We start from the raw sequence: 22,471 nt of genomic DNA, 5'->3' as shown, positions 1-22,471 counted from the left end.
AATGACAGGTATAACTTAAAATAAAATAAGATGGCGTCTGCAGGAATTAGCACCATTATTCGCCTTTTCCACCTAATGCCACTCAGCTATAGCATTATAGAAAGACATAAAATGTAAAAACAATAACCTGACATTATTTTCTTACGTTGTTACTGGTGTCATCCCTCGTTGCCAGTTTAAAAATGGTAAATTGGTGACCCCATGAAAGATTATAATCATCATATACTGTATTGTTGAAGTGAACATAGATTCAACCGTTTTTCATTTGGTTTTTTTTCTTTATTCATTCAGTGCAGATTATTTCATACTCTCTACAATGGCCCCGATTCCTGCAGACACCGCCTAATTTTATTTTAAGTTATATCCGTCATTTTCATATCCGTCGAAAAGGAAAGGGACGGGTAATCGACAAGCATAAAATTTACCATTATTTTGTATAAATATAATTTGCGGGTAAGAAGTTAACCGTTTTTTACATATTGTCTTCTAGTATTTTATACTTGACCTCCTGAATCGAAAAATAAACTATAACTATCGTAAAAGTATCTGCAACTTTTTGAACAAGTGTTTATTTTGCAATATCTATTTAGAAATGTTTAAAATGGTTGTGGATGAAATACTGTGATAAAAAAGACAGGGAAATACAGTAATGATGGTGGCAACACAGTCTTTTTTTGTTTTTATTTTGATTCGATTGAGATTCGAATCGAACGCGGAAGTAGCTCGTTGTTGACGCTCGTCTGGTGAAAGATGTCTTTTTGCTTTTTCAGAATAGTCTAAAAATGTCTAAATTATGGTGAATAACTCGTCGGCCCCGTAAAAAGGAAGGTGAAACCTAACAATGGCCTCGAGAGGCGACAAAGGGAATGGAAATGGCGAGGAGCAGATCGTCGAGGTAAATCGATGTGGCCTACATTTTTTGACAGTTATGTAGAATCAAGTCAGGGTCGAGGATTACACTGAGGATATGTGGGAATGGGGTTGCAGACGCTGGCGGAGGTGTTCCGCTGCTTCATCTGTATGGAGAAGCTGGTGGACGCCCACCTGTGCCCGCACTGCTCGAAGCTGTGCTGCTACGCGTGCGTGCGCCGCTGGCTGACGGAGCAGCGCTCGCAATGTCCTCACTGCCGTGCCTCGCTGCATCTGCACGAGCTGGTCAATTGCCGCTGGGTGGAAGAGGTCACCCAGCAGATAGAGACCATGCAGCAGAGCAACTCCGTTACCCAACGGGAGAGCTATAGAGATAGGTAATATCTTTGATGTTTTTAATGATTGCTCAGTTTCATTTCATGTTCATAAGACTTGTTCTACTTTCATTGCACAATAGGTTGATGTAAGAAATCATAAAGAACAGTCTAGTTGCAATAAGTTTCCTAATAAGAAAATCTTATCATATAGGAAAATGTTATCTGTCGGCCAGACTACAAGTAAACAAACAGCAAGAAGGGAATTATAATTAAATAAAAATGTACCTGCCTAGCTGTTAACAAAATTACAGTTATTTTTACTTGTTGTAACACCTGAATTGCCCATTGTTAGTAATGACAATATGTTATTAAAAAAAATTATTAGATACCTTATTTTGAGTTATGACGATGGGAATGTTTTTCTCACAATGACAATGAGTTTGCAGCCTTTGCATGCTAAAGTGACACATTACAGACATTTTTATGTTTTCTGCGGAGGGACAAACTAATGCTGAGATTTTATATATCTCCTGCTACTAACCTGTTATTTACTGACAGCATATTCTATACATTATACAGTAGGTACCTATAAAGTTATTGCTATGACAATGACACATATATTAAAGAACTAGGCAGTTAACTTAGGTATAGCTCAATAAATACAAATATTTATATGATCTCATTACAGTAACAAAGAAGCCATAATACAAGTCCTATGTTGTGTGTAGTATGGCATGTATTGCAATGGTTTAGTTAGATTTACTTTGGCTACTGACATGTAATAAGAAATGTGATCCTTTCTGAATGTATTTTTAATAATTAGAGGAAAAAGAGGTATGTGAAGTTGCAGGTTTGAATGCAGCATTTCAAGAAATAAAATTGTAATATTGTAAGAAATAAAATTGTACTTACCAATTTAACAATAAAAAAAAAAACCAATGATTTTCGAAATTGTTTCTGAATTTCTATTTGGGTCATAAATGGCACATGCTCAGTGGTAAAGGAAGACATTGTGAGTAAACCGGCATTCCCTAGAAATATATTTTTGGAGATATGTGACCTAATCTGCATTGGGCTGGTTTTCCATTTGCTGGTTGGAAGACAGTCAGGCAGTCGCTACTGTTGGCTACCAACAGGTGGCAGGGTCGTTGAGCCTCTGACATAGCTGATGTAACAACTATGTATTTAAAAGTGGCAAAATTTTCTATCGGCGTTTATTTATTAGCCATAAATTCATATATACAATACTTTTTTTATATAATTTAATAAAGAGCAAATTCCATTCAGCAGTAACATATAGGTAGGTATCTGTGTGCCCATTGGCAAAGGCATCCCCAATCTATTCCACTCCTCTTTGCATATAGTCATTCTAGTTCAGGTTCTGCCTGCCAGTCTAACGGCGTTACCTGTATGATATTCCACTGCCGCAGATGTCCGACACACCAGGAGAAACTGACGGTGTACTGCTGGACGTGCCGGCGCTGTATCTGCCACCAGTGCGCGCTCTGGGGCGGCACTCATTCGGGACACACTTTCAAGCCGCTGGAGGAGGTGTACGAGCAACATGTGACGCAGATCCGGGATGAGGTCGCCCAGCTGCGCCGCCGGCTGTTGGAGCTCATCTCGCTGGTGCAGGATGTGGTCAGTACTATGTATATTAGAGGTAGAATGTGCACATAGTCAGGCACACATTCAATCAGCTGTCCTGTAATAATGTAGAAGGTATAGTGTGTTTTTATTCTGGGCTCTAAGTCCTAACCAGAAGTTACAAATGCAACTGGCAATCTGTGGAAATCTTTAGGAAAAAAGAGTATTTAAATGGTTTCCTTTTGTTCATGTCGATCCCTTATATCATACTGCATGCTGTCAGATTGTCACGCGTAGTTACGTGCCCTCATTTATCTGACTTCACATAATCGGAAAACCCTTCTGTGGTCTTAAAAGCATAGAATTTAGCGTTCCAAAATATGTGCAGGAGCGTAACGTGGAATCAGTCCGCGCGGCCAAAGACGAGCGCGTACGCGAGATCCGCAACGCTGTGGAGTTGATGATCTCGCGGCTGGACTCCGCGCTCAAGGCCAAGCTGCTCACCCTGATGGGGCAGAAGAACAGCCTCACGCAGGAGACGGAACAGCTCGAGCATCTGCTTCAGGAGATAGAACACCAACTGCATTCCAGCACTAGGTATGCTCGTTCTACGTAAATAATATCTATAACCCCTGCGAGTTAAAAGACCTTGGACAACCGGATCTTTCTTTCGAGGAGCTCGGTGGCGCAGCGGTAAACGCGCTCGGTCTGCGATTGTTGACGTAAAGCAACTTTCGCAGAGGCCGGTCATAGGATGGGTGACCACAAAAAAAAAAAAAAGTTTTCATCTCGAGCTCCTCCGTGCTTCGGAAGGCACGTTAAGCCGTTGGTCCCGGCAGTCGTTAATAACCACCAATCCGCACTGGGCCCGCGTGGTGGTTTAAGGCCCGATCTCTCTATCCATCCATAGGGAAGGCCCGTGCCCCAGCAGTGGGGACGTTTATGGGCTGATGATGATGATGGACAACCGGATCTTTCTAATCCGAATGAGGTTTGTATGGGAGAGCAAGAATATTGCGTAATTTGCCGGGAGACTGCAAGGTTCTTTTTTCTATGGGATACTCGCGAGAGATTCGCGACGATAACTCAAAATTGGAATGGTTTTGTTTTGGACAGGATAACATCTGTCAGGTCAGATAATAAGCAGTATATTTTTTTTTGGTGCAGATCTGAACTAATAGCGAAGAGCGGCGAGCTCTCCAAGATGATTCACCAAGTACGCAAGAAACCCATGGCCAGTTTCGTGACTGCCCCGGTGCCGGCTGATTTCCACAGGTGAGTTCTCCTGTCGTGTTTGACCTCAAATAAAAATAAATAAAAATAAATATTCAGACTAAACTTGTCCATCAGATGTTAGTAGTTACGCACACTTAGTATGTATGTGAAAACATCTATTGTTGGTACTAGTAAATAACTAGTATGGGTAATTATTGAGGTGCCAAAGGCTCAAACATGCGAGTTGACGATGGACCGCTACGCACATATATAATTGGGAAATATAAACGTGTATTGTATTGTGATCCTTTGGTATTGATTGTCTAGGAAAGCAAGACTTAAAATGATAATATGCTCTGAACCACTGTAGTAATGTGAAGTCTCAATTTCAACAGCTTAATGCTGTCAGGCGCTTCACTATATCCATTATCTTTATGTAGTTTTGACTCTGATGAGATTTTGGCGTCCATTCTGATGGCATTGACTAGGGGGTGGTCTTGTAAGTGTGAAAGTATTCGAATATCTGTTTACCGTGTTGGGACGTTTATAGGCGGTTTATGTTTTATATAGGGTGTTCATTTGCAGCGAGATCGTGCCGAGCTACGACAGCAGCACGTTCCCGCTGAGCAACTTCACGCAGCTGCAGCACGCGGCCGCGCCCGTGTACTCCGCGCCGCTGCACGTCAACGGACTCTGCTGGCGGCTCAAGGTAAAATTCACCTCATTTAACAGTTTATCGTATACAGGAGAGAACATAAATGCAAAACAGACAAATGGTTCAGCTTATTTCTAGTCGAAATCTCTTCCACTTTATCTAGTGTAAATGTTCGGAAGCGGGTGCGCGGAAATAAAAAGAAAAACTAAAGGAATATCACTTTTACTGAAAACAAGGAAAAAGAAAATTCATAAAAGACAAGCAAAAATAAAATAACGTAAAAACTCAACGACCGATCTTGTGACAGCGAAAAAGGAAGAGAAGAAACAAAAGACAATCATACCATATAGAAGAATAAACAGAAATTCTTATAAACTAAGGAGATTGTATATAATTATCATAAAGTATTAAATCTATATAAAAATGACCGTGCGTCGTTTACACCTAGTGGGCTTCTAACGGCCTAGTGGGCTGAGAGAAGACGAGATGAGTGGATACATGGATTCAATCAATACCAGCGTTGGTGAGATAATATGCTCTGTCATTCCCTTCCTCGTGGTGATTGATTGAATCTGCATGACTTCAGGAAAACATTCCTTTTATAAAAACAAGAAAATTAAAGCAACTCGCACATTTTTTTGTGCTTATCAATAAGCAATAGTAAACTCACAATCTGAATGCCTGAAGTGTAAAAAATATTGTACGTATAATTTACCTATCACGTTCGTCTAACAGGAAGCTCGGTGAGGTGTGGGTACTTAGTTCATCTTGCAATGGATGTACCTCGGACCACTCACTAATTTAAGGGCCGCGCTCTTGTCGGTGTAGCATTCTCCATCCTACTTTTTCAGGGAAAAATGGGGCAGTGGTTTCCCTCTGCGTTAGTGACCTATGTCAAAGATAAATTATGAAATTCTGATTACTAAATAAATTCTTAGATTCGAACGAAAAACGTTTTCTTTTCGGAGGTCATGTCATGTGTTAGCTAGCTATAATTTTCAATTGTTTGTTCTAGGTGTACCCCGACGGTAACGGCGTGGTGCGTGGCAACTATCTGTCCGTGTTCCTAGAGCTGAGCGCCGGCTTGCCTGAGACCTCCAAGTTAGTACACATTGTACTGTGACTTTATAGATTGTACTCACTTTAACATCATTTATAGGTTGTGAGAAACTGTAATAGTTTTAGGCGGATGAGACGTTCGTTATGTAAAAAATAACTATGTAACCTACTGAATGAAAATATTTTTGAATTTGAATATAAATAAATCGCTATATTTTTGGAATACACAAACAGCCTCTGTGGTCAAGTGCTAAAGCGTTGGGTTCATGGCCTGGAGGTTCAGGTTCGATTCCCGAAGGGGACCTCGTCGAAATCACTTTGTGAGACTGCCCTTTGTTTGGTAAAGATATTACTGGCTTTATGCATTAATTACTAATACACTTTTAAGTACCACTAAATTCGACTTTGAGTTTGAATTCATGTTTGGATCATAGATAATAGATATCACGTAGTTTCAAGGATTTGTGCCCTCAAGGATGGCTCGCCCCTTATTACGTAGAACTTGAACTTGAACATAGCGTCGAGGAGTGGGTATGTATATTATACATATACACCTCTGCCCGTGCGTGTGTGTGGGTGATGCTATGTTATGTTAGTTTTTATGTTATTATTTTGTCTATGTACCAAGTTGTACGTTTTATTATTAATATTCCCAGATACGAGTACCGCGTAGAGATGCTCCATCAAGTGTCTCGCGATCCGTCCAAGAACATAGTGCGCGAGTTCGCGTCAGACTTCGAGGTGGGCGAGTGCTGGGGCTACAACCGCTTCTTCAGGCTGGACTTGCTGGCCAGCGAGGGTTACCTCAACCCTGAGACTGACACGCTCATACTCAGGTCTGTATACTGCTGCGGATTGATAAAATAAAATAAAAAGATGCTCTGCTCAGAAAGCTCGGTGACGCGTGGGTACTTAGTTCATCTATGGTGAAAGTGCTTACCTCTGACTACTCCAATTGGAATATAATCGCGAGCTTATGTTATGTTTGGTAAATTTTCCGTTTAAGACGTAAATACTAAATTGTTTAGATTCCAAGTCCGTCCGCCGACGTTCTACCAGCGTTGCCGCGACCAGCAGTGGTACATCAACCAGCTCATCACCGTACAGAACCAACACATTCTGCAGATCAATGATCTTAAGGAGGTATGACATCTTACTTTCTGTCCTAAGTACAATATCTAAGATTACAAATACTTACTCAAATTAAAAGTAATTATTTTAAGAAGTCTTATTTAATAACTAATTATATGCCTATCAGTTTCTTTTTACGGCCAGTAGCCGGGACCAACTCTTCTAAATTTACTACATTGTTAAAACTTACTGTGTTGGCACACCCCAGACACTTCATACAATAATCTCGTTTTACAGACACTATCAATAAATAAATAAATAATCATTTATTCCGTAATCATAATCTTCCATAGTTTGTTAGTATTGACAAAGAAAAATTACTTATATATCTAGTGTTAGTAAAGCATGTAGTTTATTTTAAATTATAAATAAGGGGTCTGTCACTCGTATGTACTACTACACATGACTAATGATGATGATGATGTTTGTACTATACATTGACATTATCAACACGCGCAACTGTGTGTGTGACGTCTGAGGGCTGCCAATTACAATACCTAATTTAACCGTCATTGCTTATGTAGGTAGTTACTACTTACAGAAGATGCTTTTATAATCATCGGTTAATATTTAATTACGGTGGGGACGGGCGGAGTGTTGCTGTTCTACACGGAGTATTATTCCTTGTTCTATTGTGTTGGTCTACCAGTAAGCTCATAGGCGTGGGTACTTAGTTCATTAGTCGTACCTGTGACTACCGCAATTGGGTTATACCAATCTTTATTTATAAGGTCAGGACTACATTATGACATAGATAGGTCTATCATACTACATTATTATATAGACCTATCTATGTCACTAATGACATAGATAGGTCTATGTCATAATGTAGTATGACTAAATCTTTATTTATAAGATCACGACTATATGACTATATGACATAGACCAATCTATGTCATAATGTACACATAACTCACAGCGTCTGTCCCTGGAGATGTCGCGCAACTCCATCGCGGCGACGCGGGCCGCCGCGCCCAGCTCCAACAACGCGCAGACGACCGCGGGCAACGAGGCGGACAACCCCGCGCAGAACAACCCCGTCGACGGCAACAGCCTCAGCGACTCCATCGTCTTCGGACAGTGGAAGTTCAGCACGCCCCACAGTGCCATGAGCAACCAGCCGCTTACTAGTCCTAGTAAGATACGACTGTATTTTCATAACACCACAATTAGTACGAACACATGGTCCCAATAAAACATTTCTATTTCTATTTTAGTAACTATAGTGTAGTAGGTTTTAAGTCGTAAGACCGAATGTTCTTTTCCATCCAAAGGTTTGAAGGTTCATTTCGCTATCATCAACTTATGTTAAGTTACTCATCTCTATCATTGCTTTATCAAAATCACTGAAAAAAAAAAATGTAAAGTAGCTTCTTCAATGACAAATACATTTACAATGTTGCTTAACCTCTCATATGCCGAGATACCAGACACAATAGATTTTACATTGTGTCTGGTCGAGATCCGCGTTCCGGCGTTCGAAAGATAAAACTAATTACATGCAACACACTATTGGCTGATTCCCCAGGTATGCTGAACACAGGCGTGTTCGCGGAGGACACCCGCAACAACGACGTGTGCGCAGCGCCGGCGTACGGCTACGGGGACTACCAGCTGGACCGCCGCCTGGCCACGCCGCACCACTACAACCTGCCCTCCACCTCGCGGTAATGATTTATGCTATATTTATTTACTTTACCCCCTCCGATTCATTGAGGGGAGGCCTGTGCCCAGCAGTGGGACGTATACTAGTATAGGCAGTTCATGTTTATATCGCAATTGCAAAGAACAGCTAGTCTATATTAAAACTGAAAGCAAAGTTGGATCTTTTTTGTATAAACCCTTGGTTATCCCCAGGTCGGCCAACTCGCTGCACGTAAGCGCGGGCGGGGCGGGCGCGGGCGCGGGCGCGGACAGCATGGCGCTGGTCAGCCTGCACACCCTGTTCAGCGCCGCCAGCCGGCCGTCTCGGGTGCCCAGCAAGCTGCACGCCAAGAGTCCCAGGCATGACAAGCACCATCTGCCGGCCAAGGAGTCCACTCTCACCGGTACGCTCAAACGAGTTAACCTCGGTCGATAAGATTGTGTATTTTTTTATCCCAGCTTTATATATTCGTTTTATTCATTCTTTACATCGTCTTTATTCAATTCGATGTATAAATTTTAGACGACTTTTTTCAGTTTGATTTCTTATTAATCGCGGCATATAGAAAGAGAGTAAAGAAAGAAAGAATAAACAAGAGAAAGAAAGAGAGTGTAGAGAGTATATTTAGATACCGGAGCCTGTAATATTTGACCATGTTGAACTGATTCGCATCATTCAGATTTTTCTACTCCATTTAAAAGGAGAATTGAAGATCAATGGCCTCCGTGATCTAATAGTTAGAGAGTTCGGCTCACGATCTTGAGGTTTCCCGCTACGAATCATAGATGGAATCGCTATTTTTTGTTAATATAGAATAGAATAGAAATTGTTTATTATAAAAGCCGCTACACACAAAGACAAGACAATAACATCACTTAAAGTTTTTCACAAAACAATTACAAAAAGCAGAGGAGGATGTTCATTAGAATAATCATAAGGTGGTGGTGGACGTTCTGAGATAAAAGGGCCTCACTCAGCACAAGTCGCGGCGTGAACCACGACGCTGGTATTATGTGGACCCTGTTGGGTGAGGCACGAACGTCGTGTTTCATAAATATGCGATAATATTCGTACATAGATTAAATATTACCAAATTACTTAAAATAGAATTTAGGTGATATGAATATTGAAGATACGTGATTCCACGTTTGATTTCCAGCGGTAGCAAGCAGCCCGGTGACAGAGGTGAGCCCGACGATGACGAGCGCGGTGCTGTGCTCATCCATATCGTCGTCGGAGCTGGCGGCGGGGGGTGCGGCTGCTGCGGGCGGTGCGGGGGGCGCGGGCAAGCCGGCGGGCGCGGCGGCCGACGCGCAGCTGGACAGCCCCGACGCCACGCACGTCGGCCACGCCGCCTCCGAGTCCAGCAGCGACACCGGGGTCCGTATGCACACACAAATATGTTGTTTTCTTTTTATAATGAATGTTGTGTTCACTTGTAATTGGCTTACACATAAGTACTGTGGCCTAACTAAATGTTATAATGTGCATAGCTATAAGTGATCCATAAATAAATACATTTACCCTGCCTGTCCACCGGAGCAGAGCGGAACAGAGATACGGACAAATATTAACTATTAGCATTGCACAAGCTAGTTCCCAACTCCCCGTATTGGTTAATATTTCTCAGTTTCTCCGCTCTGGGAGCGGATATACGTGATAGGCGACCGTACGAAATAGAACACGCTGTGTTGCTCTCTTCCTCGAGGTGATTGAGGCGATTAATTTCAGTGGATACCCTGTCAATTACAAAAAAATGTCTAAAGCTAAACAGATTAAAGCTTACAAAGAAAGCTTAGAAATTAAATTTAAGAAGACGAGCGTGTTAATCATTTTATCAGCCGTCATTATGCCTTCGCAAAAACACAAGACCTGCGGGTTCAAGTCCCGTCCGAGCACGGGTATGTACTATAAAAAACAAAAATCCGATTGAAGCTACTAGTCCAAATTGACCGATTGGGCGTGTACTGGGTTCAAGATAAATTATGAAATTCTGATTACTGAATAAAGACAGATCTAAAACTAGCGAAAAATATTTTCTTTTTTCTATTTAACTTATTTATGAATTTTAATCAAGAAAAACGTAATAATAAGTCCGACATTTTATCACGTTTTTCTGTGATGTCACAGTGTACATTTTCATGCAAATTCCATAGTAATTTCGTGTTTTGACGTTTAGTAAAAATGAACTGATTTGACTACTTGGAAACTAGTCTATTGGATCAATGCACTCTGATTTCGCTCAAGTAGACGCGCAGTGAGAAAAAGTGTGACATATTTTGTTGGTTACAGGACTTAATGTTCAGTGAATTGGAAGTGTTCGCGGATGAGAACAACCCGAGCCACGCCGACGAGAACTCCAACGAGGAGAACGATGTTGACGACGAAACCATGTCCGGTAAGGGAAATTGAACTCAACGGACGTAATGTGATGTTTTCTTCCTCAACTCCTATCCTATCATTCTTAGTAACTCGTTATGATTGCAAACAAAAGTGCTAGGAGACAGAAAGCGTCAGAGAAAAAAAAGGAGAATTTAGATTGTACTGTATAGGAGTTATTTCTGTCATTTCTGAACTGACAGAACTGGAGGGTTCAGCTTCCGAACGGCAACCGAGCTCGCGCGGCGCGAATTACATCGAAAGCTTCGACTAATAAACGCAGCGAATGCTATCTATGTACATAGACGTCGAACGGGTATTGGCCGAAGCCTCGTAGCCTCGTACCGCGCGCGGTGCGTTTGCTGTGACGAGGGTAGAACAGTTTAGAAGCACATTCCCCACTATCCTAAACCTCTCTTGTTCACAACCTTGGTCTCCCTGCTACTTTATCCCCCGCCTCCTCCTGACTGCCCCCTCCCGCCCTCCCGCAGACGGGTCGTCGGCGAGCGGGTCGTGCTCGTGGTGCGGCATGGGCGAGTCCCCGGCGTCGGCGTGCTCGGAGGCGGGCGGCGGGCGCCAGTACTGCGCCTACCGCCGCGCGCAGCGCCACCAGCCCTACGCGCGCCCGCCCCACCACCCGCCGCACCACCCGCACCACGCGCACAGTTGCGGAGACATCTGACTACACACCCCACACTCACCACACTCGCTGCTAGTTCTCCCCAAATGTCCCGCTTACAACGCCGCGATCTCTTTAGGATATAAGGCCCCGGGAGATACAATTACAAATGTACTATTCTAGAGCGGATCTAACAACGTCGTCGTGAGTAAAAGTTTGATCAGAACTAAGCGATTGTCTCCGACCGATGAGAATATATACGACTGGAGATGCGAAGAACGAAAAATATATCTTTCACGGCCGATTCGGTATTGAATATGATTAATTTAGTTTTTTTCGGTTTAATTATCTGATTCAAAATACTATTGCGCCGACGACTAAAAGTTACTTTATAAACACTATCGTTACTCTAATAAGTAAGAAATGATTTGCGACAATCGCTAGCGGAAAAACACAGAAAAACGCCACAAACGTTTTCTACAGGGTGAAAATAAACGTAAAGCTGCTACAGTCGTTGTTTTTGAATATGTAATTAACTTTCAAATTATAACCGTCTTCAATACAATAGTTTTGTTGTAATTTGTTATATTTTTCAAATAAATTTGAAGTAATACAAGTCACGATTGATTTCTAGATTGCTTTATAACAAACGACACACTGTAAGTTGAATACTTAATACTCGGTCGCTTTGAGCTTGGTGGGTTATATTTACCCTCCTCTTGGAGCTTTGGAGACTTTTGTTTCCGTGTTACCACCACAAAAAAACAGTTTAAGCATGTTCCTTATAGCTGGAAAATGGGAAAATTCTGCGTACCCGTGGCCACCGACAAGTTTCAACCACAGCCATAAAAGATAATACTCCTATTTATATTCTGCTATGTTTAAGTCGCATGTTATAGGGATCAACAGCCTCCGTGGTCTAGTGATTAGAGCGTTAGGCCCACGATCTGGAGGGGGATATTGTCGAAATCACTTTGTGAGACTGTCCTTTGTTTGGTAAGGACTTTTCAGACTTGAATCACCTGAGTGTCTGAAAAATTAAGATGATTCCGTGCTCCGGAGGGCACGTTAAGCCGTTGGTCCCGGCTATTAGCCGTAAAAACACCTCCACCAACCCGCATTGGAGCTGCGTGGTGGAGTATGCTCCATACCCCCTCCGATTGATTTGAGGGGAGGCCTGTGCCCAGCAGTGGGACGTATATAGGGATCGAGCCTATTGCCACCAACCGGGCACGAATTTTGGATACCACGTTGATAAACATGAATTCCAGCTTATAAAGTCGAATTATATAGTTTAGAGCCCGAACCAGGATTCGAATTTATTTGGCAGGGAGTGGGTGTGTATACTATAATCCCTGCCTACCCCTTTGCGGACACAGTTACGTTATGTTTAAATTCTGTAGACCATAAACCCAAACCCCAAGCTCAAACCGTCCGACAGTCTAATCGAGGCATATGATCCAACATTGACTTGGTATGTGCTTGCAGGTGAGAACGATATCGAGGGCGCTTGCGGCGGCGCGGGCGCAGGCGAGCCTAGCGCGGATATACTCAGCCGCCTGCTGTGCGCTGTGCACGGGCGACACGTGACGTCACACGGCGCCCCTATGACGTCACACGGCGCTCCGGTGACGTCACTCCCCGGGGTCGGCGGGGTCACGCCAGCAGGCACCGACGGGTCCACGCCCCCCTCCACACATAGACACGACAATGACCCGCAACTGTCGACAGCAGCGCACACGGACATGCTGCTGCTCAACCTCATGCGCATGAACGGACTCACGCCGAAACATTCCAAACACAGTGAGTTTTTTTACAGTTGAGTTGTTATTTTCATTCGTTATCGAACTTTAATATTCGCAATTTAGTGGATCACTCTAAGACGATGTCGAAATTTTCGCAATCCCAACTAACGTAAGTGGTTTCTTGCAATATATCTTGATGACTTTTTTAATAGGCTGTTTTGTCCTAGTCAAATGACATACTGTTCCCCAAAGAAATTTTAGAATTTAACTTTGATCCAGTGAAATAACCTATTGCAGGTCCAAAACGCAGCTGGTCCCTGAGCCGGCAGCAGGCGTGCGAGGAGGGCCGCGCGCGGCCCGCGGGCTCGGCGCCGCGCCGCGCGCTGCCCGCGCCCCCGCGCCCGCGCCGCGCGCCCCGCCCCGCGCTGCTGTCGCCGGGGCAGCTGGCCGGCAGGCCCGCCTGCCCCATACGTGAGTATACACCAGGATACATAACACATAACATAAACAGCCAATATACGTCCCACTGCTGGGCACAGGCCTCCCCTCAATCAACCGCCACCACCGCCATACACCAGGATATGCGTAGTATAACGGACAGCTGAGAATAGCCCACTGGTAGACCACTTGGAAAAACATTTGACTCTCACTATGCGGTTGCGAGTCCGAGTCCAGAACGGTCAACGTTGTGTATGTTATGTATACAGGGTGTAACGGTTACACCCTGTATACGTAAACAATTTCAGTTTTGACAGAAAATTCCACTTGATATTAACTCAGAATCATGAGCTGAATCATCCCGATGTTTTAACATCCTGTATACGTAACATACATACATTACGAGTAGCATACGTACATCAGCACAGCGTGGTTCCTCAGCTGCCAGCAAGCGCAGGGCTCTTACAAGTGGGTAGTTTCTGTTTAGTCAAATCAGTTACTTTTTACTAAACGTCAAATCAAGAAATTACTACGTTATTATTTGTATGAAATCGTACATCGTGACGTTATAGAAAAAAAGTGATAACAAATCGAACTTATTGATGCGTTTTTCGTAATTCAAATTAGTAATTAAATTAATTGGAAAAAAGGAAATTATTTTGATTACTTTTAGACTTGTAATAATGTAATTTAATACAGTAATTTAATTTATTTTTTGACCTACGAAGCTACCCAATACTCGTTCCCCGCACACCACGGCATGTCACGCTGTTGTAATAAATAACAACAAATAGCCACGCTTCGATTCCATCACAAGTGACATATCTGCATCCTGTCAAACGTTTCAAATGCGCACTCCCAATTGAATGTAAATGCACGCACTCTACTCTCACTTTTATTTACAGGTAACATGCCACATGTCGGGCCGCGAACACCAATAGGTTAGTTGTCGCATTCTGTACATCCTAACGGAAAATAAAAGCCTTTGTTTATCCTATTGTGCACAAATAAGTATATAAAAACTCCAATCTATTTTTCAACACTATATAACATTTACAAAAACTCATCAAAGAGCCACGCTCTTGTTGGTGTAGCATTTTCCATCCTTGTCTATGAAAGGACAATTCTTTGACTGATCAGACACGACGTTCACCTTCTCAATTCAAATCTACAATAAGTCACGTCAAAAAAAAATCTATCTTCCCTTCTATGATGTCTTTAATAAAGTGTCCTAATATAAATAATAATCCACTTTAGGAAATAAAAGTATCAACGTGTTGTCTTGTGTATCACAGAGAACATGGGGCCAGTGGGGCCGCGCACGCCGCCGGGCACCCCGGAGCGGCTGACGCTGTCGCCGCTGTCCACGGCGTCGCTGCTGGACGCGCCCCTCGACCCCGACCGCTACCCCGTGCTCGCCGACGGGCTCAGCGACAACGAAGAGGTCGAGCTCTTTCTGGATTACAACGTAAATATTTACCACGCTAGCGCGCGACTCTATACATCCCAATAGTTTGATCATAATTACTTTTGGTAGTGTAGCTGTGATTAAGGCCGGTTGCATTTTGCATGCGTTTTCGTACGATATTACATCGTAAATGTAATGTTTACGCACTAACGTGGTGCGTATGACAGCAGGACAGTATAGTGCAAAACATACATACTAAGGAAATACAAATAGTATACATAAACGCAAATTGTATAAACGTGTAAATACTTGTCTACGGCGACCAACTCGCATCCTGTGAGTACTTGGAGATTTATTCATGCGTAATACGCAATACGCACGAATGGAATTCATACGAAAACGTGTCCAAAGTGAGACCGTCTTAAACTACTTTTTTCGATTTTCAAGGCACAGAAGTAATGCGCGCACTTTTACTTACCATTTCATTAGACTCATACAAAATCTTGAATGAATAACCATAAGTACCTATTCCATAAGTACCTATTTGCTTGGCTTTGTAAATATTTAATATATTTATGTAGTTTAATTGCTAATCGCACATAGACGAGTTTACTAAGTCGTTGGTGTGATTGTAGGACACGCTGTTCGACATGCTGCTGAACAGCCTGTCGCTGGAGAGCCCGGGCGCGGCGGAGGCGCCGGAGCGCGCGCGGCCCGCCACGCCGCCCGTGCAGCCGTGGTCGCCGCCCTCCACGCACGGCCCGCACGGCCCGCACAAGGACGCGCCCGACCTCGACTGACCTCGACCTCGACCACTACTCTCCCGTCGCGAGTACCACCATTGACAAGCCGCCCCACCCGACGGTATGCTCGACAAAATAGTCGACCGCTTCACCGCCTGGTCCAACACATTCAGAAACACTATCGTGAAGGTGTACAAAGCGGCGGCCTGTCGCAAATCCGACGACCGTCACCCGCTAGAAGTGTACGTCTGAGGCTCTTAGTTTAATTATCCCCTAGTCATTCAGTTTGGGTACTCCGGTCGGGTTTACAAAATTTACCGCTTCATTCGCAATGTGACAGGACGGCCTATGGGCGCGATGTACTTTTTAGGTTAGTAAGACGTTTTCCTCGTACGGTTTTGGATTTGTAGTTGTAAAGAAACAGAGACACATCGGAAAAAATATTCTGGAAATAAAAACCGATTGAATTGTAAACAAACGGGAGATAACTTGTCTCTGCTTTCTAAATCAGCTCCCAAAACCTGATGGCCTATCTGAAGCGGAGGTCAGTAAATTAGATCTAAAGGGTAATGTTATAAACCGAGTACTGAACGGCGCAGGCGTTTGATTGCGTTTGATTCGATTCACGCAATACTATGACATGAAAAAGTAGAAAATAATTCTAATTACCTGTATTTCGCTGGTCAGATCTCAAGTTCCGTATACCTTTTCAAACTTATAGCAAAGTATAAGACTGAAAAATGGTTAACGTCTTGATAATTAAAGGCAACGGTCGCCAGAACAAATATATTGGTGACATAACTCTGTAGCCCTCTTGATGCCAAAAACTTTTGAAGTCACAAAAGTACAATTTTGCTTTGAACAGCACACAGATATCGAAATGTTCTAAGCAATGTTGCAGAGGGTAATTGTCAAATGACATGAACTATTAGACATAGTTTACACCGGGCTAGGCTAATGCGTACAGGACTACAGAATCGCGGCAATAAATGCGCAATCCCAATTACGGGACTCTCGGATTTTCATAAATAAATAAACCGATGTTGAATGGCGATAGATTGAAAATCAGGAGTTGAAATCAGTGTTAGAGGCTCATTTTAGTTGAATGCGATTGTCTATTCTTTCGTAGGTGCGATTTGAGTCGCGGCGACTTATATTATCTATTCAGTCAGGGTATCGCGTTTGATATGCATATTGTATTGGACTCTCAATAGTTTCATTATTTTTGTTCATAAATTTATAATATAAATAATTCTCGTCGCAATTTTATTTGTCCATAAATAGCTAATTTTATTTCAATTACGTTTAATTTGTAATTTAAGTATTAGCTAGAATACTCAAAATTTTAACGATCTCCGATGTTTTTTTAGTCATGATGATTCATATAAATATATAACAATGATTCTTATGATATTATGTATGTGTAATAGTGAATTAAGTTTTGCTTCAATTCATAAATTTGTGTTCTTAACATATATTCCATTTGTGATTTTAATAGTCATTGCATTTATTGTCTGATATTCATGAGCTGTTTACTACTTTATAGATGTAATAGGTGATAATGTCTGATGTTTGTCTGGAGGGTTGCTCCCCTTCAATGTTAGGGTAATGTGTGGTAACTTGCCGTCTGTACGCTGCTCTCCATGACATATTTCTGTCTCTCTTGTACTAATTATAGAAGTAAATCCGGTTAGTCATCAGTTACACATGCAACTGCATTTACTTCTCTATGTACTGCTCATGTAGTTAAGATTCAATTTCACAGTTATAAAAGGTGTAAATAGCATAAGAGCATTTGTTCTCAGCTGTGATAAAAATTCAAAATTATTAAAAAAAGTAATAAAATTTCTATTGTCGACCAAAAATGTGATGATTTTAGGAATTTATCAGCCAATCGATTGTTGGTTCTTATATTGTTTACATTGAAATGAATGCTCATATTCCGTATACACCGCGTTTGTTGAAATAGTTCAAATTGATGTTCGTTGTTCGCCCTGGGGTACCGGGCGTAGGTGTCGATATATTTAATCCGTAGATGTAGTTTGAGGATTCGACTGAACAGTTCAAAGCGTGTGATCGAGTATGGATAAGAGCTGAGCACTGATTAAAGTAAGGCTTGAAATGTATTCAGTAACAAAGTTTAAGAGAAAAGTATTAGTAGTTATTTCGAATTAAAATAAACTAATTATTTTTGCTTTTAGATAGACAAAAAATTAAATGTACAACTGTATTCGACTGACTTCTTAGAAAATGGGAAGGTGGTGTTTTAGCACTTGTTGTGTGATGCTGTCGTTAAAGCTTCAGATTTGTTTGTGGTATTATGGTTAAATACATCTATGTGTATGAGTGATGGATGTGGCGACACTTGAAGTCAGGCTTCGCTTCTACAGCCACATTCCTCTAGTGTTCACCTTCGCTCAATCAATTGCTTTTTATAGCTTCATTGTTAAATAATAGCAGTCTAGGAAAACAGCAGAAAGTCACCAGCACAGAAATAGTAATTTTTAGTACCTTCTAGCAAGGTTGGTCTTTTGAGAGAGAAGATTTGAGAAGGATTTTTCATTTAAGCTATACTGTAACTTGGCTGAGGGCCTGTGAACTCTGTGATCACATGTTAAAAAAAATCGCAATAGTGCCTATTCGGGCCGACGAACTTAATTTTAGTTTGACTGCTCCAAACTAGTGCTGTCCTCCATTTACAATAAGTGCAAGAAAGGGTTAGTTTTGCCCTGTCAAATAAAGTGGATGCCCCAAACGGCACTATTAAAATTTGCCAGTGACATTGCCAGTTTGTCATTATTGTCAAGTTTCTCCATAATGTATTATTATCCCGTGAATTGCGACTTTTCTCCTCAGCTTACTCTTCCCATTGTCGAAAAAAAAAAAGAAAACTCCAAAATTATATTGTTTCTAATAAATAGTAGATAATATTTAATGAGTGTAATAGAAAATGACATTATTTGATGGAAGTAACACAATAAAAGAAAAAAATCAAATCTTTTATTTTTCTTTGTACATATTATAAAATGTATTTGACCGTCACTTAACACGTTAACAGTCCCCATACAAGCGTTTCAAAACATGCCATATGTCCAAATGAGATATTATATTTTTTGGCTTTCGTTTGTTATTCAATGTGACATGTTTTTGACTTTTTCTATTTATAAGGTCTTTGGCTACAAGTCCTTTATGAAAATATCAACAAATTTTACGAGTCCGTGATTTGACAGCCCATAAAGCTGCACTGGTCTCGTGTACCTCATAGGGTACACGAACTCAGCGGAACCGCTCCCCGTGTGCCACATACGGTACACCGGACTGTTAACGTGTTAAGTAAATAATGGTCACTATTGACAAAGTAAATAATCTCGACACCGAAAATATTTTTTGAGTTAGTTTATAAGCGCCTGTGTCCAAATTACTTTGCGTAAATTGTGACCGTTTATTTTGCTCTCTTTGACGGTTGGATATGGACTTGTCTCGTCACTTTACTTCTATAGTTACTGTGTGTGGAAGGTACCTAATATATAAATCCAAACAACGTTTTAAATTGATTCAATATTTTATTTTCATTGCTCCAAAATATACACAATGACAAGTATTGTAAATCTGGATAGCCCATATTTGCAAAATGTCTTTAAGGTTTATTTGAATTTTATAGCTGATTACACGAAGAACATGAATAGAGAACATGAATACTTGTTTACAATTTGTTGCAAACAGACACGGCAGCGCGCGCGCCGGCGATAATGTCTTTTATGCGATGCCGGCGGCGCCCTCACTACTCTACGTACAATACGACGCTGTATCAATAGTAAATTCACTGTCCCTACATTAAATGAATATTTACAAATAAAAATTTAAAAGGAACGCTTTGCAAACATTCAACAAACTTGAGATCGTCTTAACGTAAAGATGGTATAAAATTTTCAAAAAGTTAAAGAACGAAATTCTAAAACATAATTTTCTTGACGAAATATTTACAAGGTAAAATTACATTCATAAAATGAAATTGTGCCAAATCACATTTTACAGCTTTCGCAAATAAATAACAATTGAATTTAGCCTAAAATACTTCTTTGATAAACAAAACAATAAAAAATAATTGCATTCAACAAAGCTACGATAACAAATTTAATATAAATTAATCATAAAAAGAAATGTACATTTTTTACATAGCTAAGGGGATCACTTTCATTATTATCACTGTAATGTAGTGTTATGTTACCGTCAGTTACTGCGAGACTGCTCTCGTACATACATTCTATAGATATACATTATTATTATTGCATCAACTATTTACAATTCAAGATTATCAATCGCATTTAAAATTTAATTAATTCAAGCTTCGACATCTACACTATCAATCTTCTCAATATTATTATTTTTATTAAACTTGCCATTAACATATTTCTCATCAAGAAAAGACTACAAGGTAACTCTGATTCATAAAGGTACCTATTTAATATTTTATAGATTGTGCAATAAATTCAAATCCGCTAATACTATTGCGAAGGCAAGTAGGTGATGTATGCTTTACTTATTTTCCATTAACAACCACTATTTTCAAACTCCAGGAGTACTTACTTAACGACAAATCTTACAGAATATCCTTATAATTACGTGGTGTTATAATGTGGTCATACGTACCCCACGGGGCAGATAATGTATGTCTACAAGCTATAAGTAAATCCTTAGGCGTCATATTCATCTAAATAACATTTAATTGTCTCGACTAACTACACTAATAGCACTAAATATTATGCTTTTTATTTGCACTCAAGAAGTCAATGACCCCACAGCAGCCGGTGCCACAAGTGGCTGCAGCTAGCCGGCTGCCGGGCGGGACCGCCACTGGCTGGCACGGTGTGCCGCAATTATCTTACTTGTAAGGTTACCATTGATATGCTCGGTTGGCTTCGTTGCTATCATCGCCTTGCACGCCAGTCACCTCATGTTCTGTCTCTAGTACGCACCGCACATCCATGTTATTCTCAGTTTCTTCATCATTCTTTGGCATTATTTAGTGAGCTTAGTTTACGCTGCCACTAGTATTACTTTCTTTTTAGACGTCAATAATTTCCATCTATTCGTCAATGTATTGCACCGTTTAAATCATATTTTTTGAATATTTCTCTCTAGTTTAATAATTCGTTTTATCCTACATCTTTTATGCGATATAACATGAGTAATAATGGGTTACAATTCTGTAATATGCACGGAATTTAATAATCTCAATATGCTATAAGATGACATAAAATACTTTGAGTATTATTTCATATATTATAAATTATAATTAGATATTTGTGACCTAATCTATTCAGTCAATTGAATCGAATCAAAATAAATAGCCTCTCTCAAAACGAAAGTTATAGTACCGATGTGGTGTAGCGGATAATCAGACTTGGTTGTTGTTTTATATTCGTTATAATATTCGATTCGCTGTAACGTTCACTCTCTGTAACCTAAATCTTACACTCGTTCGTTTAGCATCAAAATACAAAAGAAAACTATGTGAAACAGCACCACCTAGTAGGCACCGATAGAGGTCAGCAACTAAGGAGACGTGTACTTTCAATCCGTGTCGTGGGGATCCTCGCGGGCGTCGGGCATGGCGCAGCCGCCGCGCTTACAGCGAGTGTCAGACGTGGGACTCGAGCGGCGGCCGCGGCGGCGGCACCAGCGGCGCCGGCCACACGGCCGCGGCGCTCAGGTCGGGCGACGAGGTCCGCGTGTGTCGCGCGCTCCACCCGTCTTTGTCGAAGTCCTTGGTGCCGCCCACCGTGTGCCGCCGCTTGATGCCGCGCTCCGGCATGCCGTTCTTCCGCTTGAGCTTGGTGGAGCGCCAGGCGCCGGCCTCGCGGCGCCGCACCACGTTCCACTCGCCCTTCTCGAGCTTGCTGAGCCGCTCGCCCTTGTTGAGGGACTCGGAGCGCTGCAGGCGCTCGGCGCGGCAGTTGAGGCTCTCGGAGCGCAGCACGCGCGCCTCGTTGCGCTCGGACTCGCGGTTGAGCGACTCGGAGCGCTTCAGCTTGGCGCAGTCGAGGTCCTCGTTCTCGTCGTCGCCGTCGGCGTCGTCGTCGAGCGCGGCGCTGTTACGCTTGCCGCTCTCGGGGTTGGCGGGCCGCAGCCCGTTGTACGCCGCCGCCGGGTACAGCACGCGCTCGATCGTCTTGTCGTTGTCCGGCATCGCGTCGCTGGAGTTCTGCGAGCGCGTGTCGACGTCCTTGTCGTCGTCGAGGCCGGCGTCGTCGGGGCTGGCCTTCTTGGGCACGCCACAGTTCTCCTTCTCGGAGTCGTCGGTGTCGGCGCGCGCGTGCCCGCGGCGCCCCCACAGGCGCGCGTCGGGCTCGTCGTTGCTGCTGGAGGACGAGTGGCGCGTGTCGCGCGCCAGCCACGCCGCCTTGAGCTCGTGCGCGCGCGCCGCTGGCGACACCCGCGCCGATCCCGCGCCGCCCGCGCCCCCCGCGCCCGCCAGGCTGGCCTCCGACACGGAGCTGCTGGACTTGCCGGTGTCGCGCTCGTCGTGCGTGTCGCGCTCGTCGTGGCACTCGTCCGCGTACGGGATGCTGGCGTCGTCGAGGGGCGACGAGTTGTTGAGCGTGCGCAGCTTCTGGTCGAACGTGCTCGTCAGGGAGGACACCAGGTCTCCGGTTCCTG

General features: G+C 42.5%; 3 protein-coding genes across 16 annotated transcripts in view; 2 read left to right on the top strand and 1 right to left on the bottom strand.

Moving 5' to 3' along the window:
- The first annotated feature begins 650 nt into the window (after positions 1–650).
- Positions 651–12,088, top strand: LOC126367307 (E3 ubiquitin-protein ligase TRIM37-like). Of its 2 annotated transcripts, none has more exons than XM_050010769.1 (15): positions 651–895; positions 988–1,247; positions 2,618–2,828; positions 3,163–3,371; positions 3,942–4,049; positions 4,560–4,698; positions 5,660–5,745; positions 6,360–6,539; positions 6,732–6,846; positions 7,769–7,970; positions 8,363–8,501; positions 8,692–8,882; positions 9,639–9,859; positions 10,772–10,877; positions 11,350–12,088. In XM_050010769.1, the coding sequence occupies exons 1-15, from the start codon at positions 842–844 to the stop codon at positions 11,538–11,540; spliced, it is 2,412 nt and encodes an 803-aa protein (XP_049866726.1). In that variant the 5' UTR covers positions 651–841; the 3' UTR covers positions 11,541–12,088. The 2 variants fall into 2 exon arrangements, with proteins under 2 accessions (XP_049866726.1, XP_049866725.1); XM_050010768.1 differs by having other exon boundaries at positions 655–895; positions 7,754–7,970.
- Positions 12,089–12,252: 164 nt separating this feature from the next.
- On the top strand, positions 12,253–16,682 carry LOC126367628 (uncharacterized). The gene is made up of 6 exons (XM_050011244.1): positions 12,253–12,307; positions 12,966–13,280; positions 13,520–13,693; positions 14,566–14,601; positions 14,956–15,104; positions 15,704–16,682. The coding sequence occupies exons 1-6, from the start codon at positions 12,253–12,255 to the stop codon at positions 15,866–15,868; spliced, it is 894 nt and encodes a 297-aa protein (XP_049867201.1). The 3' UTR covers positions 15,869–16,682.
- A 2,672-nt stretch (positions 16,683–19,354) lies between these two features.
- Positions 19,355–22,471, bottom strand: part of LOC126367292 (rho GTPase-activating protein 21) — a 472,944-nt gene continuing 469,827 nt past the window's right edge. For 12 of the 13 annotated variants that reach the window (XM_050010725.1, XM_050010729.1, XM_050010726.1 and 9 more), the window contains one exon: positions 19,355–22,468. In XM_050010725.1, the coding sequence (XP_049866682.1) occupies positions 21,453–22,468 (1,016 nt within the window). In that variant the 3' untranslated portion in view covers positions 19,355–21,452. The remainder of the gene's footprint in view (positions 22,469–22,471) is intronic. The other variant, XM_050010738.1, reaches the window with a different exon arrangement.

The sequence above is a fragment of the Pectinophora gossypiella genome, chromosome 6, assembly GCF_024362695.1.
Source record: "Pectinophora gossypiella chromosome 6, ilPecGoss1.1, whole genome shotgun sequence".
NCBI lineage: Eukaryota > Metazoa > Arthropoda > Insecta > Lepidoptera > Gelechiidae > Pectinophora > Pectinophora gossypiella.
The sequence above is the reverse complement of the archived record's forward strand: the minus strand, read 5'-3'. Positions and strand labels throughout refer to the sequence as shown.

Excerpts from the sequence above, each read along its gene's own strand:
- LOC126367628 (XM_050011244.1), top strand. The coding sequence starts at position 12,253 with ATGTTCCTTATAGCTGGAAAATGGGAAAATTCTGCGTACCCGTGGCCA. Across the intron at positions 13,281-13,519 it reads GCCGAAACATTCCAAACACA|GTCCAAAACGCAGCTGGTCC; the intron begins GTGAGTTTTTTT and ends AACCTATTGCAG. Across the intron at positions 14,602-14,955 it reads CGGGCCGCGAACACCAATAG|AGAACATGGGGCCAGTGGGG; the intron begins GTTAGTTGTCGC and ends TGTGTATCACAG.
- LOC126367307 (XM_050010768.1), top strand. The coding sequence starts at position 842 with ATGGCCTCGAGAGGCGACAAAGGGAATGGAAATGGCGAGGAGCAGATC. Across the intron at positions 1,248-2,617 it reads CGGGAGAGCTATAGAGATAG|ATGTCCGACACACCAGGAGA; the intron begins GTAATATCTTTG and ends CCACTGCCGCAG. Across the intron at positions 2,829-3,162 it reads TCTCGCTGGTGCAGGATGTG|GAGCGTAACGTGGAATCAGT; the intron begins GTCAGTACTATG and ends AAATATGTGCAG.